General features: G+C 53.3%; 4 protein-coding genes across 4 annotated transcripts in view; all 4 read right to left on the reverse strand.

The window, feature by feature from the left end:
- Nucleotides 1-6,233, reverse strand: part of IUM83_04546 (Tartrate-resistant acid phosphatase type 5) — a gene marked incomplete at both ends in the record, with an annotated part of 46,678 nt that extends 40,445 nt beyond the window's left edge. Inside the window, one exon of the mRNA XM_067928632.1 lies at nt 5,306-6,233. Coding sequence (XP_067796335.1) covers nt 5,306-6,233 — 928 coding nt within the window. The remainder of the gene's footprint in view (nt 1-5,305) is intronic.
- A 280-nt stretch (nt 6,234-6,513) lies between these two features.
- Nucleotides 6,514-7,407, reverse strand: IUM83_04547 (uncharacterized protein; the record flags this gene model as incomplete). Its single annotated transcript, XM_067928633.1, has 1 exon — nt 6,514-7,407. The coding sequence occupies one exon, from the start codon at nt 7,405-7,407 to the stop codon at nt 6,514-6,516; it is 894 nt and encodes a 297-aa protein (XP_067796209.1).
- Nucleotides 7,408-7,748: 341 nt separating this feature from the next.
- Nucleotides 7,749-9,578, reverse strand: IUM83_04548 (uncharacterized protein; the record flags this gene model as incomplete). The annotated part of the gene is made up of 3 exons (XM_067928634.1): nt 7,749-8,498; nt 8,622-8,834; nt 9,009-9,578. The coding sequence occupies 3 exons, from the start codon at nt 9,576-9,578 to the stop codon at nt 7,749-7,751; spliced, it is 1,533 nt and encodes a 510-aa protein (XP_067796205.1).
- A 2,054-nt stretch (nt 9,579-11,632) lies between these two features.
- Nucleotides 11,633-12,355, reverse strand: IUM83_04549 (Phosphorylated adapter RNA export protein; the record flags this gene model as incomplete). Its single annotated transcript, XM_067928635.1, has 1 exon — nt 11,633-12,355. One exon carries the CDS (start codon nt 12,353-12,355, stop codon nt 11,633-11,635), a length of 723 nt encoding a protein of 240 aa, XP_067796171.1.
- Nucleotides 12,356-18,786: the final 6,431 nt, after the last annotated feature.

The raw sequence follows: 18,786 nt of genomic DNA on the forward strand, positions 1-18,786 counted from the left end.
CCCGCGCCGCTGGCGTTTTCCGGCAGTCAGTGTTGGTGTGAGAGGAGGGCTGGGCTGCGGCTGCGTCATTCGCTGCAAGGCAAGCACTTGTCTTAACGCGAGAAGCAGTCGCTTTTGTACCGAATACAACTGTGCATTCGGTGGTGAATGTGGAAACGCGCTTCACGAGAGCCGCGCCCTCAAAACAATGAACACACGTACTGGGATCCGTGGTTTAATTACCAAGGCCCCTATTCCGGCTGGAGAAGTTATTGGTGAATACGTGGGGCACATGGATTTATTCGGACCGCCATGCAAGAACGGCCCGGTGAACGAAGGGTACCGGATGCACCTTCGCACACGCACGACGGGCAAGAAGTACATTGGTATCGATGCTCTCGAAGCAGGCGGTATGCTACGATTCATGAACCATGCGTGCAATCCTTGCACCCGATTCCATGAAGTACAGACTGGGCAACGGCTAACAGTCGTCGCTGTCACGGTGAGTGACGTGTATCCGGGTGAGGAGGTGACAGTCTCATATGGGGACAAGTTGTGGTTCTTGTGCCGCTGTGGTTGGTCAGGGTGCCAACACCGCGACTTGCAACATCTCATGACATTGTAGTGAATCCGTGCGTTGCTTCTAGTAGCGGTAGCAGCTTGTTGAACTAGCATACCCGACAATTGTGTGAAATTTGTGTAACACAAATGAATCTTTGCTTATACCCATATAAAGCTTTAGTACTCTTCGATTCCATATAGAAGGCGATATCTTTGACCCCACCACTTCGATGGGTTTACTTCCCCCGTCGACGAGTCGTGCACAGGAAGCAGAGGACAGCATGGGCGTACGTACGGTGGGTGGATGCTGCTGCACTGACGCGAGCTTTAACTGCATTCTATGTTAATGTCTTGTAGCAACGCGGACGAAAGCCTGGTTACCAGAACTACGGGCCACGGGAACAGCTATTGCTTTGCGACATCGTCGCAAAGTATAAGCCTACAGGTCGGAACATGTGGGAGATGGTCGCGGCGGAGTACAATGCGTCTAAAAGGAAGAAGTGGGCTCCGCGCGATTACGACTCGCTACGAAGGAAGTTTCGCAGCCTTTACGCCAAACCCAAGCCAACGGGAAACCAAGGGGACCAGCTAACTCAAAAGGAGAGGGCGATTTTTCTAGCACATGAGATTCAAGGTGCGATCGAAAAGAAGGGGGGAGCCCACACTTCACACGATGGACGCGACACCGGAGACGATGACGACCTTCTCCTTAAGGAGGTAGCTGCCGCTACCGGGGTAGCCAAAGATAAGACCACGTCAGCTGAAGGCGATGAGGTCGACCCAGACGACGAGGCCGACACCAACGACGAGAGTGAGGAAGACGACGAAGTCGAGTGGAGCAACGACCAATCCTCAGATAACGATACGCAGGAGGGGAACCTCGATGACATCAGCCAATATGCCCAGCACACACCGCCCCATAGTCAGCAATTCGGCACTAGCGGTGCGATGGTGGGCTCGATAGCCACCCATGATGGTACTGTGCCTGTGGCTTTTGCCGCTGACCTCGATAACGACATTGACGCTACTACAGGGCAAGACCTCCCATCCACGACCGCGGAGAATGCGCGGGCTGTGGGTTGTAGTGGTGGTATTGGCTTAGAGGCATTCGCTAGAGCAGACCTGTTCATTGACACGAACGATGCTTCAGCCAGAACGGCCGGGGGAACCCCCCAAACTCCTTCGACACAGAGGTCGACTGGTCCAACAACTCCACGAGCTGCAGGCCGTCCACGAACACGCGAACGTCAGACCGTTCCTTCTGTAGCTAACCCTGACGGCCCGATGCTCTCGCGTAACCCAGAACGAGCTACATCGGACGTGGAAGAGCTCCAGAGACACCGGCGCCTGAGCACGAGCAGCGATAGACTCGGTGGGAGGGATCTCAGGGTGCTACGAGACAACTTCGAAGAAATGGGCGGACGAGTGGCGAGAGGAAAGACCAAGCGACCTGCATCGGAGGGGGCAGCATCAGCCACATACGCTAGTGCCAAGAGAACACGAGCCAAGCAACGCATGGACTCTATTGACAATGAGTTGAAGAAAATAGAGGCCGGCCACGCCTCTTTTGGATCAGAAATGAATGAACTATTGTTTTTTTTTTCGAGAGGAGGCGGATCGCCGAGCTGCGGCCGAGGAGAAGCGACGTCATGACGAACGGGACGAGCGCCGTGCTGACGAGAAGCGTGAGCGAGAAGAACGTGCGGCCGTTGACAAGAAGGAGCGTGAAGAGTGCGAGCAAGTGCGCCGCGTTGAAACTGCAGCTTCAGAAGCGAAACGCCAAGAGGAGCGGAAAGATGCCCAGCAGCTTCGCGAGGACCAAGAACGCAAACAAGCAGCTGGTCGCGCTGATCGCAAGGAAGAACAAGAAGAAAAACGCCGTCAATTCGAAGCGAGACTGGAGCTTGACCGCGTAGAAGCACGTCAACGTCACGAGCAAATGATGTTGCTCATTTCAAGTCTTCAAGGTAAAAAGTGAGGAAGAGTTCGACGCAATCCAAAATGTTAAGAGCTAGCTCGAAGTGCTGTACATACATGTTCAATTCAAGTTTCATACCTTCTATCCTCCTTACCATGTACGAATGTAGTACGTATCTCACTTATCCCTACCGTGCGAACACGATAGTTTGCGAGCCTAAACAGGTTGTCCAAGCGCTGCCGACGCTTGGACTTGTCATAAGGGAGCGGCACGAGCAGGCGATGGTATACTTTCTCAATGGAGCCCATGCCCCATTCTGCACTTTGACGGATTGACGTTATTGCGCTGGACAACGCTTTAGCAACCGATCGTACGGATGGTACCAAGCGGTTCGCATCACCCTCCTTTAGAGGGGTCATTATTTTACCTGTCATATCCGCGCTGCACGGGAACGCACTGTCAGCAACTACACCGTAGCGAGGATCGGGATTCAACTCAGGGGATGATAGTTTTCGCCGGAAGTCGAGACTGGTGTCGCCGTCATTCCAAGACCCTGGGCGATTGTGCTTTGCCCAGACGATAAGACCGTCCGCAGAAAAACACAGCGTGCCCGTGACGAACACGCTGTGCAACCAGCCGTTGTAATGAGCATTCTGGATATTTCGATCTGGAGGTTGTTGCACCTGATTAACAAATACACTAATCGTAAGGCTCCAAGTAAATCGTATCGTTAAATACATTGTCAATACCTTATAGTTTTTTTCATCTAGGAAACCCCAGGTAAATTGTAGCATCGGTTGTTTGGAGGCTACCAGTAGTGCTAGAGCTTTTTGTCTCGCCAGGGATGGCCACACAATTCTGGCTGGCGCAAAGTCGCGAAGAGCTACTGTCAATGCGTCTTCAGCTGCGTTGAGAACTCGAGTTAGCGTTGATGGAGGAACGCCAAACATTACACAGAGTCTGCTTCGGTGCTCGCATCCCACGTAGAAAGCGAGTAGTAGCCCCAGCACCTGGTGATGGTGCTGGAGCTTCCGTGGGCGACCGCCCTTTGGATTGAAGGTTGGGATATTGTAGTGGGGAGAAAACTGTTCCAGGAGTTGATTAAAAGAGCCTCTAACACATATTAACACGAGTGAGAATACTAACAACGATAATAGACTGAGGAAATTGATAATATACCTTGACAAGCTAGTTATTGTGATCATGTTCTTGTCTGTCCCGCTGCGCCATGTGTCCATCCATGACGACTGCTCCGGGGACTTGAGGCAGTTCACGGTGATGTAGTGTCTCATGCGGACGAGTCGCTGCCACTCCCAACGTCTTCTCTCGTCATGCAACCTGCGTCGGAGATCTTCCAGAGCTCTTTGCGAATGCCGGCGCGTCTGTGACGCTACACAAAGGGCTAGCATCAGGCTCGCTTCTGGCGCTGACATCATCCTTCTTTTGCATGAGCTAACTCAAATGAAAGGCTGAGGGGGATCGGTTGCGCGGAGAGGGCGCGCCGCAGCTTTCCCGCCTTCGGAGATCTTTACAAATAGAAATTTCGTTTCGAAATTTGTCCTAGTGCTGTTTGTCCCATTCTACACTCTATAGTGAATTAACTATATCTGCATCAATGTGTGCCAAACCTCGCAGGACATAGACCGTGTTTGGTGAGAGTTTTGGCCTAAGTTTTTATAACCTCTCAATCGGGCGGGGTTTAATAGGGCAAGTAGGGCGCCTAAACGCCGCATTAAAAAAATCGGATTAAACTGTTTAATGGTAGTTTTGGAAGGCACCCAATGTACACTTTTAAAAAAGTGTGCATTGCCAGCACTGGGATCTCAGACCGGGCTGTTAAACGTCAGTCATCGGTGCAATGTCATGGCCCTGTTAATCGCGGCGGCACCGTCGAAAACAGCGTCTGCCGCCAGTTAGCTTAGGCACATGGCACCTGAGAATCAATTGTCCAGGACACAGCAGCAGCAAGAGAGTATTAATAGCAGCATCCTCGCTTGCTGCTCCTGCAGGACGAGGGCCATATGACGGCAGAACAGGCGCCTCCGTGAAGTGCATTTCACTCGCGCTCACTATGGTCTTATCTACTGAGAGAGGTTATTTTCCGCCACTTGCTCACTACAATAGGACAGCATCGCGCCATGTAATCACGCGGCCAGATTCCAAAACCCGACTGCATTAGGCTCGACATTTGCAGTTCCCGACGCCGTCGTCTACCCGTGAAGGACACTTCAACCAGCGCCAGTAAGCCCGCGCCGAGTTTGCGCCCGCTTCGCATCGAGGATGATCTGCACCCGTGTGTTGCTAACGACGAGGTGGCGGAGGCCACGCTCGAGACACGGCAGCAAGGAAGTGAGGAAGGTCAGACCTAGGACAGCAGTGTCCCGATCTCGCCTCACCTCGGTTAGCGCCATGCGTGCGCTAGGATATCTGAGTCCATGACTCGCTGCAGCACCAGAACGCTCGCGTCGGTGGACAGAATGGTCGCTGCCCATGGCGAGGTTGTTTTCGAGCGTCGCTGTCTACTAGATGCTGATTCGCGCTCGCGTAACGGAGGTCGGTATTACATATCATCTATCGAATACGCGCGCACAAGTAGTTCGGAGGCAACGGGCGATCACTTGCATGTAGTATTGGGCGCTAAAGAAAATCGTGCGTTAATCGTCTGCTGACAGGAGTCGCGCGGCGCAGTGCGAAACGCAAGGCGTTTAACTTGTTGTGTATTGCAGATACAGTATGTGAACAACAAAGATTGGCATGGATTCCCCCAAACTTGATCAATTACGCCTTGAACACGTTACCCCCCTCGTTCTCAACTAAAACGGCTTGTGTAGCTGGTGTACCACTTACGCAATGGCAACGGCACCACTGCCTTCATGTGTGCTATGCTAGGTGCAAGTTGTGGGCACCCGCTTGTGGCGTTGAATAACTCTGCAAAATCGTGCTCCGGTGGCAACTGTTGTTGCAGCAGTGGAATGCAGACTCGCAGTCCGACATGCGCCTCTTCGCTCTCAATGGACCAGCAGCGAGGGCTTTCCGTATCGGTCGAGCCATAGTCATTATCGTCCTCCTCTTTCGACACGGTATAGTTCCTTCCACCGAACACAACGTCCACCTCACTCTTGTCGTCGGGGTCATCCGATGCCCATTTTGCAGTGGGCAAGACCGCGTCGAGCTCATTGAAAGACGCGGTGATGTGGTTTGCATCCAAGCAGCCGTCCGAGACGATGCTGTCGCCGTATCCCAATGAGGTCACGGCCCACTTGTAGCCCCTCCCGTTCAGCAAGACGACGAACTGCTGCGTTGGCAACACCACACCCTGTTCAATCGTTATCACGGCATCGAACAGCAGCCACGTTTCACTGCCATTTCGCGGGAAGAGCAGGCCGCTCACGCTCGCGTTGCTGCTGCCGCCTTCGACGTAGAGCTCGCTTGCATTGTGCATTTGCTTCAACCACGCGACAACTTTGCTTTGGGGGCCGGTGAGGCTTCGCCCACTCATCAATGCTGAGTGCGCCGAGACGGACGGATCCCCTTCGTCAATCACAACTCCTTGGTGGCTCGGGTCGCCACGGTCCAGCGCGAGCACGAGCGCAGCAGCGACCACAACTAAGCCCGCCAACACCACCAGCGGTGTCCAGGAGTGTCGCTTGTGCAGCGGGCTCTTCTCAAAGCCCACGGTGCCTCCGTCTTGGCGATCGTAGGTCGAGTCAAGTGACACCGTGCTCAGCGGCGCCATTCGCTTCAACGGCCCCTGCTGCTCGCGCTCACCCTCCATCTTTTGCAAGTGAGATCTGTGTCTCTTGTGGTTGAGCCTCCAACGGCCAAGTCTTACGGAGAACAAGGAGAGACGTACGACAGCATCGCAGTCTCCCACGCGAGAACAGCGAATGAACCAACTGCCGGGTGGTGCTCTCATGACATGTAGAGGAGGAAGCTTCGGGCACATCAACCTCGAATCGGTTCATGGGTGGCCATCATTGCTGTTGAAGCAGACAAGCTCATCCCGAAAAACTTAACTTCATTGGCACGCACGATCTGCCCTGCCTACACCTACGTCACTTGTATTTGCCCGGCGTGTCGTCGCTCTGCATGTCCTCGCGCTTCACGCGCTTCTTGCAAGCGCCGATGTGTGGACCCGGGCAGCGTATCGGCTGGACCGAGCAGAGCTCACCCGAGACCATCGGCGCTTCAAGATACTCGCAGCGGCCCAGCATTTCAAACGGTTGGGCTGCGGCGATACCGATCGTAGTTGAGTTGGACAACACGTTGAGCTCCAGCGCAGCGTGCCTGCCATGAACCACCAGCCAGTGGCTATCACCGCCGATGTTACTACTACCACTCACTGCTGAGCTTGAAACAGGGATACTGTTCTGATCACGCAGCCTCGCCCGAAGCCAGTCTTCCGCGCACACCACGAACGGCATGCCGTCGAAAGTGAACTGCAGCGGCTTGCAATTCACCTTGAACGCCGTGTAGACCAGTGGCCGGAACGCAGTGTGCACCGCATTCGCCAGCGTGTGCAGTGGCGGCAGGTCCTTCGTCGTCAAGCACGTTGCGTTCGCGCCGCTTGTGTAAAGCGGACGGCGGTACCCTCGGTGGTTCATCAGCACATACTCCTCGGTCTTAGTCGGAGACGCCACCACCATGCGCCCATCGAAATGAAGTCTGCGCGAGCACTCTGAGAGACGAGGCCGCAGTCGCCCCGTCACGTTGAGTAGGTCGGCTGAGCTCGTATTCGTCTGCAGCGAGAGGTTGAACTCGATTGCTGAGGCGTTCCTCACTGAGAAGAAGACGGCTTCAGCTTGGCGCCGGGCGGTCGACATGGACGTCGCTGCCACCCACAGGCACATGACCACGTTGATGAACACGAACACAGCGAGGCCGAGGCAGACCGAGTCGCGCGCCTGCCAGCGAGGTTTCTGGATGGCGGACTGCATCTCCATTGCCATTGGGCTTGAGATCACGGCAGCACAGCAGACAAACAGCGAGGCGAACTGGCGGATCGAACAAGACGCTTTTCCCAATGTACAGCACGCCTCCTAATTAATACCAAACACCTTCCACCGTCTCACACAGCTAGCTACAACTCATAAAATACCGGCGGCAGCCGGGTCCTTTCACGAAGGGATCCGTCCAGCCTCGCTTGGGACCAGCCGTCCAGCCATGCTTGGGACCAGTCGGCAGACAGCTCAACCGTACAGTTGGCGAGGGTCAACGATACCTCGTCGCATCACGTCACCCTCATCTGCACCCGTCCCACCCACTCCAACGCCACTGCCACTGAACTCTTCTACAGAGTGATCAGCGGCCCGACGACCAGGTTTTCCCACCGTAGCGCTAGTACCAGCACCTCGCGCATCCAGAAGGCGGCGTCCGAGGAGTTGGCTGATCCCAGCGAGCCGCCGTACTCGACCTCGAAACCGCGGATCCGCTGGCCCTCCACCTCCGGTAGTGTCGTGAACTTCCACCAGATGAAGGCCTTGGACCAGATCACGCACTGCGACGGCGGTGTGGATGCGTTGCCCGACATGAGGTGCAGGTCGTTCGCGTCCTCGGGGTTCATGTCCCGGATGCAAACGAGGTGTCCGTCTGGGGTCTTGGTGCGGAAGAGCAGGTAAATGGTGTGGTGTACCCACCCGTCGATCGTGTGCTTGATCTTGCGGCGCACGACCACCACGTCGTTCTCGAAGCGCTGCAGCACCTCGACCTTCACCTCGAGGCTGTGGCCGAAGTAGCGCGTCACCTGGTCCTGCACCGCGCGCATCTCCCAGCTGCGGGCCGCAAGGTCCTCGCTGCAGTCCTTGGCGAACTTCTTGTGGAACATGAAGTTCACGTTGTTGCCCACGAGCTTGCGCTTCTCACGCCAGCCGCAGATCTCCAGGCCGCTGGTGACGAAGTCCTCGCTGTTGGAGAAGGCCTCGATCTCGAGGAACGAGTCGCGCATGATGCGTAGGCACATGGCCTCCTCCATGGGGCGCCACGAGCGCGGCGTCTGCAGGTCGAACAGTTCCTCGGCGACCGAGTCGGACGTCGTCTCCCTCTGTTTAGCACGACGAAAACAATCACAGCAAAGGTCAGGATGTGCCTCCTCGATTTGCAGAGCCAAGCTGAGCCCGTCTTCCTCGGGGAGAGGAGATAGGGGGCAGGACAGGACAGGACGTACGTGATCGTACTCGAGCTGCAGCATCGAGTGGAAGAAGCTGTGGTCGTCCAGCGCCTTGCGCAGGCTGTAGTTGTGGTTGGTCAGGTGCTGGGCCTCCATGGTGAGCTGCGAGATCTTCTGGCGCAAGGGGCTCTCGCTCTTGGCGCCCTCGCACAGCTCCCGGATGCGGATCTCCATGGCGGCCACGGTCTCCTTCATGGTCATCATCGTGTGCTACGCAATGTCAAACAGGCCAAGAGACAGCCACAACAGGCACATACACACACACCACCGCAAAAAAGAACCCGTCAGTCCACATGAAGCTGACTCACGTGCAGGCAAGACACCGGCACAGGCACCGGCACCAACACCCGACGTGCCGTAACGGCCAGCAGATCCGCAACTCACCTCTCGCTTGTGGCGGCTGCGGCGCTCGTAGCTGCGGAGCCGCGCCTTGGCCTCGGAGGGCGGCGGGCGCTTGGGCTTCTTCTCCCTGGCCTTGGCGGACGGCTTGCGGCCGCGCCTCTTCTTCTCCGGACCAGCCGGCGGTACCAGCGCGCCGCGCAGACCGAGCGGCGGCAGCGGCGCCACGGCCGACGATGGAAAGAGCGCGTCGGCGTGCGCGGCGGCCTCGGGCTGCATCATCATGGTCATGACCTCGTCGGGCCCGCTCTCCGACAGCTCGCCGCTCACGAGGTCGTCGTCCTCGAGCGCGGCGTCCTGCTCGTCGTCCTGCTCCTGCTCGTGCGGGCTCTGGGCCGCGGGCTCGCGCAGCGCGGCGCGCCAGAGCGAGTCCAGCTCGTCCTGCTGCTCCTCCTCGCACAGCGTGCCGGGCAGCATGATGGCCATGACGGCGGCGCCCGCGTCCTGCTCCAGCTGCTCCAGGCCCAGCTCGCCCAGCTCCTCGTCGCTCAGCATGAGGCCGCTCAGCTCGGCGTCCGCCGGCGCCTGGTGCAGCGCCTGCATCAGGTCCAGCATGCTGTGCTTGTGCTGGGGGCGAGTCCCGCTAAGTACGACGCTTCCTCGGCGCGAGGCAAATCAGACACTGGCCGCCCAGGGCGCGTCGTCCTTCAGGCCGTGTTTAAACTGCAAGGGAGGGTTCGGGTTCGGGGTTTTCGGGCGAGAGGGGGCTTCTTTTCCTGCGACTGGTTACTGCGCGCAAGTTCAACGTCCGAATTAGGGGCCAGGCGCTGCTGGCTGCAGGCTGCACCAGGCGCCGACGCACGTGGGGAGCAGCGCGGCAGCCGGCGCCACCGCACGCAGCAGGCCGAGCTGGGAGGCCCGTATCAGCCGCCTGGCGGCGCTTCGGCCGCTGCGGGCCTGGTTGTGCCGGTGCGGCAGCGAGCTCCATAATCTCCCCCGTTTCGACGGTCTGGTATAGCGTATACCGGTAATACCGCTTGCTAGAGTCTGCTTGGCGTTCAGCACAGAAACTGGACGGTCGGTACGGTGTGCAGCTCGGCGCCATACAAAAACCTAGAGCGCGCGATTGTCACTTGAAATTCAACCAAAGGTCGCGCGTATCTTTACGGCGCCAATGCGATTTCAGCAGCCGCGGACGACCGCCACAGCCAGCAAAACCACGTGGCCGAGCCCGCCAGCGCCTGCACGAAAGAGCAGCACGGATCGGCCTGGGGAACGCCGCAACGGGGCAGCCGCAGCGCCAACAGCAGCAGCCGGCAGCCGACATTGGCTCACGGGTGACTTCAACATGGGGGATTTGTTAAATAACTTGCGTTTCGCACTGCGCCGCGCGACTCCTGTCAGACGATTAACACACGATATTCTTGAGCGCCCCACGCTGTATCATGCAAGTGAATGCCCTTTTGCCTGCAAACGGCTCGCGCGCGTGCGGACATGCACCGCCCGAGCGATACATGTACGTATGTGCCGAAGCGCTGCATTCCGTTTCACGTGCCGAGCGTACAAAGCACTGTCAATGCAACGTCACCGCAATTCGTGGGCATTCTGTTCGGCGCTGCGAGCGTTCTGGTGCTGCAGCCAGCCATGGACTCAGATATCCTAGCGCACGCATGGCGCTAACCGAGGTGAGGCGAGATCGTGACACTGCTGTCCTAGGTCTGACCTTCCTCACTTCCTTGCTGCCGTGTCTCGAGCGTGGCCTCCGCCACCTCGTCGTTAGCAACACACGGGTGCTGGCCATCCTCGATGCCAGGCAGGCGCAAACTCGGCGCGGGTTTACTGGCGCTCGTTGAAGTGTCCTTCACGGGTAGACGACGGCGTCGGGAAATGCAAATGTCGAGCCTAATGCAGTCGGGTTTTGGAATCTGGCCGCGTGATTACATGGCGCGATGCTGTCCTATTGTAGTGAGCAAGTGGCGGAAAATAACCTCTCTCAGTATCTAAGACCATAGTGAGCGTGAGTGAAATGCACTTCACGGAGGCGCCTGTTCTGCCGTCATATGGCCCTCGTCCTGCAGGAGCAGCAAGCGAGGATGCTGCTATTAATACTCTCTTGCTGCTGCTGTGTCCTGGACAATTGGTTCTCAGGTGCCGTGTGCCTAAGCTAGCTGGCGGCAGACGCTGTTTCCGACGATGCCGCCGCGTTTAACAGGGCCATCGATGACTGACGTCTAACAGCCCGGTCTCTGCCGGGTGGCTCCATTAATCACGGCCAAGACCGCTCGCTGCTACAGTCGTTGGTAGTCGCAGACTTTGACTCGCAGCCGATGATGGCAACGCCAACGGCGCAATAGAGAGCTGACCGGTGCTACATGCCTCGCTCGACACGTCGAGATGAGTGCGGTGGCAAGTAGCTTCAGTGCTGAAGCGGGGATGCGCCGCGGCAACTATTACAGCCGAGCTTCAAGTCCCGAGTCTGCCGCGCCGACGTCGCCTCTGTCACCCGCTCCGCTTCGACCGGCGCGACGGTCAGCACAGCGATGCAAGACAGCAACGTCGGACCAGAAAGCACAACAAATCCTTGTAGTATGTCTTATCGTTACCGGTACGGTAGTCTCTGTCGCGACCGAAGCAAGCAAGTCTCGCAATAAATCCGTTCGCAGCCCAGCTCAGCTGATCTGCATGTCCTCCGCCACCTCGCCGTCCTCGACCGCCGCCGCTTGAACGGGGGCGACGGGGGCGACGGGGGCGCTGGCCTCCTCGCTGCTCGCCGCGGCAGCGTCGTCTCCCTCGGGCGCCAGCGACAGGTCGTCGAAGCCCAGCTTGGCCAGCGTGCTCTCCATGCGCTGGCGCTGGCGGTTGCGCGCCTTCTTCTTGGCGTCCTTCTTCTTGCGGTCCTCCACCTCGTAGATGGTGCGGTACACCTCCTTTGACACCTTCTCCTTGAGCAGCGCGAAGAACACGCCGCCCGACGTGCGGCGCCGCGGCTTGTACTCGTGCGAGACCTCGTCCACCACGAAGAAGAGCTCGGGTTTGCCGCTGGCCAGCGCGTTGACCTGCTGGCCGCCGTCCTTCTCGAGCCGCAGCGTCTCGCGCAGCAGCTGCCACGACACCTTGGGCCCCACGTGCTTCACCACGCGGTGCAGCAGCGCCACCTTCGGCTCCTTCAGCAGCTCCGACAGCACGCGCGGCATGTCCTTGGTCAGCGGCTGCTTGAGGTTGTTGCGGCGCCGCTTGGGCTTGTGCGCTCCCTGCTGCTGATGCTGCGCGCCGCCGTCCTTCCGGTGCTTGCTCCGGTGCTTCTTGGGCTTGTGCGGCGAGCGCGCGGGCGCCGGCGGCGGCGCTGCTGCTGATGGTGCGACGCTAGCGGCGGCGGCCGACGCGACCTCCATAGTCAAATGTGACGGGATTGGATCTCCAGTCGACAACCAGCAAAGCGCGCTAAGAATAGCGCACCAAAAATAGCCAATTATGTCGAACCTACTGGACGGAATAGATATGCACTTTCGTGGGTGGTAACTTCAACTTGTCGCTCCGGAGCCAGCAAGGAATTTGCTAGTGTGGGGATTGAATACTAACGCGACAGGGGAGAAATTAGGCTGTTCAGGCAGACAAAGCCGTGCTTCGCCCGGAACAGCTCTGGATTTTGCGGCGAGCGTGCGAAAAGAAGTGATGCATGTATATGATAATACAGTCAAGCGCTAATACTAGATCGCTGTCACTTAAACCAGGAGGGCTGCTCGATTTGAGCTATGAATCCGACGGTTCCTAATAGAATTGGGTGAGATATATAATACGCAAGAACGCTATAGTGCGTGACCCGCCTAGTTTGGCAAGATGAAATGCGTGACCGCCATGATGGATTACCTAGTTTGGCAAGATGAAACTTGTGCGTGACCGCCATGATGAGCTGCGGCAGAAGTGGACGAGAATTTCGCAATATCCCTATTTTGAAGTTTTTGTGTGCTACAGTGTGTATTCCAGCCGAATTGATCGTCGAAATATTTTCCGGCGTCAAGTGGAATCCAAGAGTTATGGCGGCACTGCAACGAGATGATGAATCGCATGCTGAAGCGCATGCTGATATCGACGAGGTAGAGGACGAGAAATGCAGCAAGTTGGCCTCAACGACAAGAAATGTTGTTTTGTTGATCGAAATATGATCTCGATCTCGAGGTCGTCCATGTCACGGCAATCTGTATCAATGTTTGCAGCTGCACTTCGCAACACAGGTGCTCCTAGCCAAGTCGCAGACGACCTAGTTCAGGCGTGCCGCCATAAGTAAGCTACCTTCCATGTCCACGGCATTGATCCACTATTCTTTCGTCTCTTAATATGTTATTTACTTAACATCATTAGTTTGCTAACAACAACAAAAAATTTGGAAAACCACGGCATTTTCGGGTTGAGCAGGATTCTTTACAGGAATCCTGCAGTATGACACTGCCTGTTGATCTTCTTCTCGGCGTCATTGCCGTTCTACAGCGGTGGTCGTTGTTGACCACGGCCAGGAGTAGGCACGAAGAGCTGGATGCTGGCCGCCTTGGATGCGGGCAGTACTTGGAGTCGAACAAGGGTTTGTTCGTCAAATGGCGTAAAGGTAAGGATGGAGGTGACGGGTAATGCTGCCGTGGCCGCGGGTGCTACAGAGTCCAGTGACAGTTGACCCACCCTCTCAGTAAAATAAACAATTATTTTTCCGAGCTCTGGTCTTATTCCCCAGACGCCGTCCTGCTCCGCGCGAACTTCATGAAATGAAAGTAACACACAATATATATTTGTCTGACACGTTCATTTTGATGATTCACTGAGTAGTCGAGTGCATGGTTTGTATTGCTTGTGTTGACACGAATCTCACATTGGTTGCTTCAACGAAGTGTATGCCTTGATTTGCTTTACTTGTTCAGCCGCCCACTTGATATCTACTTCACAATGCACGGGGAGTTGAGCAGTTTCGAACAGCATAGCTTAATGGTTTTGTACCGAGGACGATCGCTGGGAGAGTTGCAGCATTTTTACAGCATTTGCTAACTTCAATGTTTTGTCGGAGTTGGCTGGGCCACAGGCATCCACGACGCATGGTCTCATGGAATGCGACAGCAAGGAGAACGACGATGGAGGACAGGAACGTCGTGGATTGGCTCTTCGGATGACAGGGCGCGTTAGGCTAACTTGGAAATTTGAGAACTACATGCCCATGACATACTGTCCTCCTCTGTCCTAATTTCTACTTGAGGTCCATTACTCCAATAGAAAATACGTGGTACGACGCTCACATCGGCGGCCACAGGAAGCAACAATTTTATCGTTGAAGCTGTGGATGTTTTATTTGGTGAACTTGGGAGTAACGATGTCCAACGTAGGTAAACTAAGGTGCGCAACATGATTTTCAATCTAGGAGTGTCAGGTAAACTATAGCTGTAGCACTGTAAACAGATACAAAATCATAATTCACTAAAAGAGAAAAAAATATAGTACGGCCGTAACTGCAGGTACGGAGGAGAACTAGAGTGCACCCTTGGCGCAAACCGCATCATCCGCGAAAAAAAAACATGAAAAATAAGAGAAAGCATGTCATGGTCCACGAGTGAACTGAACTAGACCTTGACTGCTTCTTGGTAGCACGAAACTTTACAACATAGGTGACTTGAGGGTAATTTCTCAAGATTCATGGAATACCAATATTTCTGGATCAAAATGTGCGATTTATGTCTCGAAAGTGCAACGATTTGGGTGTAGAATAAAATTATCTGACGAATAACCCGGACAATATTGGTTCATCGTACGGTCCGCGCGAGCTAACACGTCCGTAGTATTGACATAGTTCCTTGTGCAGACCATACGCATGTCCAGTCTTGTCTACTAATAGTGTATCAGTTTCCAGCAGTGCTCTGGGAGTGTGACTGGTAAAAGGTGAAGGCGAATTTCCCACTTAGTATAGAAATGCAGTTCTGGTTTAGCTCCGATTACTGTATTATATCCGTTTGGGGCTGGGAGAAACAACTAAACTACCTATTTCCAGAAAAGATGAGCGCAGTACTATACTACAGCAAGAATATATCTATTGTTATGCTTTGCGGTCTGCAAATGAATCCAGGGGCGAAACACGGCTTTGTTAGAGTTTGCCTGTGACCGCGACCACGCCGCGTAGGCTACGAGAAATAAACAAATCGAGGCAGCGCGCAGCTTTGCTTCATCTGCTTCAAATTTAGGCCACGAAATGTCAGAGGTTCTCTTCGTGCGGCGCACGACTTTGTCTTAATGAGCGGAGGTGACCACCCCGCACCTCCACGAGGACTGCATGTTGCCTGAACGCGGAAAAAATCCGCGGATGTCGCTCGAGTGATCAGATAAATTACCTGTCACAGGTATTATACTGGAGTACAAGTTATTTGAAATAATAGGTTTATTAACTTAATAAAACCTGGATGGGTCAACACACCAGCATAATATGATTAGAGCACAGGTAATTCAACAGCACAGTCCCCTCAAGCGCCTGTTGAACCGAATCGATTGAATCATATTCAGCAGGTATTTCGATTGGAGAATAATGGCACCTGAGTGGCATCCGCCTAAGGACTCTGGATAAAATCCAGAGAATTACCCCTTTTTGTCCTACTTGTAAGTAGATTGGAGTCGAATCTACGCACATACCGCTATACCAAATTTGGCGACGAAGCGCGGAAAAGATGCGTGTAGGTATGTGATAAGAGTCATACAAAACTCAAGAAGAAGAAAGGTCAATCACAGGTTATACTGGGATAGCAGTGACCCCGGAGGGAGTGCTGCGGCCAGCCCAACACACATTAATTGGGCATTCGGTAACTGGCTCCAGTAAAACTGAAGCTGGTAAACTGAGGCCGGTAACCAGTATTGAAGTTTTGGGACTTTCCGCAACCGGTCTGCATCCATCCGGGTGGTGCCGATTGAAGTAATCAAACGCTTACTGGACGTTGGATCGATGTGTCGGCTAATCTGGATGCTGTCCAGCCGAAGCAATAGATCAGAGAATGCATTCGGACTACAATATGAGCCGGCTTCTTCGTTGCCGGCGAGCACTTTACACGGAATCAGCAAAGACTCACTATGCACATGGACCAGTGCCTGAGCAAATAGAAACTATATAGATTTAATCTTGTTCATCGTGTCTGCAGCAATGAACTCTGGGGTGAGGCTGTTCTTTCCAAATGGTACGGCACTACCAGGGTCCATGGTTTGCTATTATTATTTCCAATTATTAATATTACTTATGGTTGAAATCGATATTACTATCAATCCCAGCTTCCCATACGTAACACCCATCTTTCACCTTTCTGCGTGCGGCTGCGCTGGACGTGGGTACATGATTCCAGGGCTCGTTCGAGATAGCGAAAGTCTACCAGTGTATATTACGCACGACAGCATGTTATTTTTTTTTTTAAATGCCCGTCCCTTCGACTCACCAACTTCAAAAATAACGCCGTGCTTCGCCCGGAACAGCTTTGGGTTTTAAACTTGTAGACCGTTAAGCATGCAGCTGAGGTAGATTTCATATTTTATTTTTACTTGTCACTCCGAGAGCATTCCATGAAATAAATTTTGATTTGTGAATCCCGGCCAAATTTGTCGAAATCGGTAACCAATGGACCAGAGAAATTTCGAATAGATACAACTTTGTCAAGTAAGCCTGGAACACCTAGTGTCATGCATACTTGCACTAAGTATGTACTTCGTAGCACTAAGTATGGGTTTGCAATTGCGATGAGTTGGCTCGCGCGAGCTGCACGATGATCCAAGATTGTCCGAGTTATTCGTCACATAATTTTATTCTACACCCAAAAACAGCTATGGTTGCACTTTCAATGCCTGCGTTGCGGGTTTTGATCACGTTTAATGGTTTAGTTTGGCAAATTGCCAATCCTCTTTGCAAAGAAGTTATTTACTCGTAAATTACGCGAATTGCTGAACCAACATTAAGGCTTACACGGTTTCCTACTAGTTTTCGAAAAGCAAGAGAAGGCTTGGAGTTGCATAGAGTTAAATATTGGAATTACTGATCATTACTTCGACACTCATTGGCTACAAAACGTTGTACGCATTTATAAAATCATGGGCTAATGGATGAACACTGCATAAACGATAGTGGGCTCCATAAACATGCCTAGACTAACCGAAAGTAATTGTTGGGCACGCGTTTGTTGCCGTTCGTAGCATCACGGCACGGATACATTGCTCAAGCACTGCCTGCGAACGCTACAATCGATCGAGCCAACTACCATACCGTACCTGGAGTATTTAGCACCAGAAACTCCACCAGTATTGGAAGAAACTCGAATGGAAGCTCCCATGTACTGCCTCACGAGTGGCTTCAGTTTTGATCTTGGTTGACTTTAACTAATGCTCGTGCTGGCACAATTGCTAGCATGAAATTTTTTGTATTGAGCGCGGTAATGTCTAGTCAATTGTGTCCAATGCCATATGGTACTCCAGTCTTCAGTCAAGCAACCGAGGCCTCTTTGGCAAGGGGTCCGCCATTGTTGGTAATTACACCATTTCACGGTCAAATTGAGAATTTGAAGGATCAAAACGAGAAAAACTACATTCAAAACGAGAAGCTGCTAACACGGGATTTGCTGTCCTGGATATTTTCTTCGATCGATGTTGCACTGAGAGTCCAAATACAACATAACTTTAATTTACTGGTTACTGCTCGCTCTCTGGCTTGAACTTCACGTAGTCATAGAGATTTTCTCGTTTTGATTGTATATTTTCTCAATTTGATCGTAAGACGGTGTCCACCCGTCATAGTGCATCCACCTATTGGTAGAATGTGTACGGATGCTTTCTAGGCTACGACAACTGGTTGGTAAGATATGAACTCGTGCTTGAAAAAGAAGTTTAAAGAGTGCGTGGTAATGACAACCAGAAATTAGACATTGCCGGGGATAACTAACATGTACTAAATATCCCTCATTTTCTAATCTAACATTTGTTTGTGATTACTTCTGTTCGCTAACGTTTAGGCGAGCACTACTGTAGCACAGACTTCGGAAATAGGGAATGCGGCGGTCAATTGTGTCAGGCTTTTCTCGCCTGAGGGTAGACATGGAAACACTTCCTCAACGTTCATGTACAGTTAATAATGTCCATGAACCTAGACCATAAAAAATATTTAGATCAATTTTCGCCTTCAAGTCGCATCATAATGCCAACACAAAGGAGCTCCTTGATAATGCCAGGTGAACGTAATGATCATCAATATTTCCGGGGGGGGGGTCATAGATAAGAGCAAGTAGCGCAAGTTGATTTCTTTGCTTGGTGGAATCAGCGTTTCCGACGCCAAGTTTGTCGATTTCGGCTCGTGGGTTACCACTGTCAGTCCTCCAATACAACTCGCTGCTTCTCATGTACGAGAATATCTCGAATGCCAGCACTTCGCAGCAGGAATATAATTACGAGCTAGACTAAGGTAAATTTGGTTTGCTTTTGATTGTTTTTCCAGGTTTCAGTTCAATGCATCTGCTACACGTGTCACGTGCAGTCATTTTCACTTGACCGTGACTTACATTCTCTTATCTTTCATGTTATTTTGCCGTGGTTAACGCCGTCTGCGCTCAGGGTGGCCCCTGATATTTCAACTCCGCCTACCGAATTTCTCTATCGTCCGTACCGACACCTACGGCTGTATGATCTTATTTTTGCTAGAAGGGTTTGCGTGTTGTTCCATTAAAGAAAAATCTGGTGAATGTCGCTCGAGTAAACAGATATATCATTTGTCATAGGTGTTATCGTTGCTTAGAGGCTATGGAAAAGAGTGGTATTTTATTTCAATCTCTACTGGGTG

This window comes from Phytophthora cinnamomi, assembly GCF_018691715.1.
Source record: "Phytophthora cinnamomi strain GKB4 chromosome Unknown Contig17, whole genome shotgun sequence".
NCBI lineage: Eukaryota > Oomycota > Peronosporomycetes > Peronosporales > Peronosporaceae > Phytophthora > Phytophthora cinnamomi.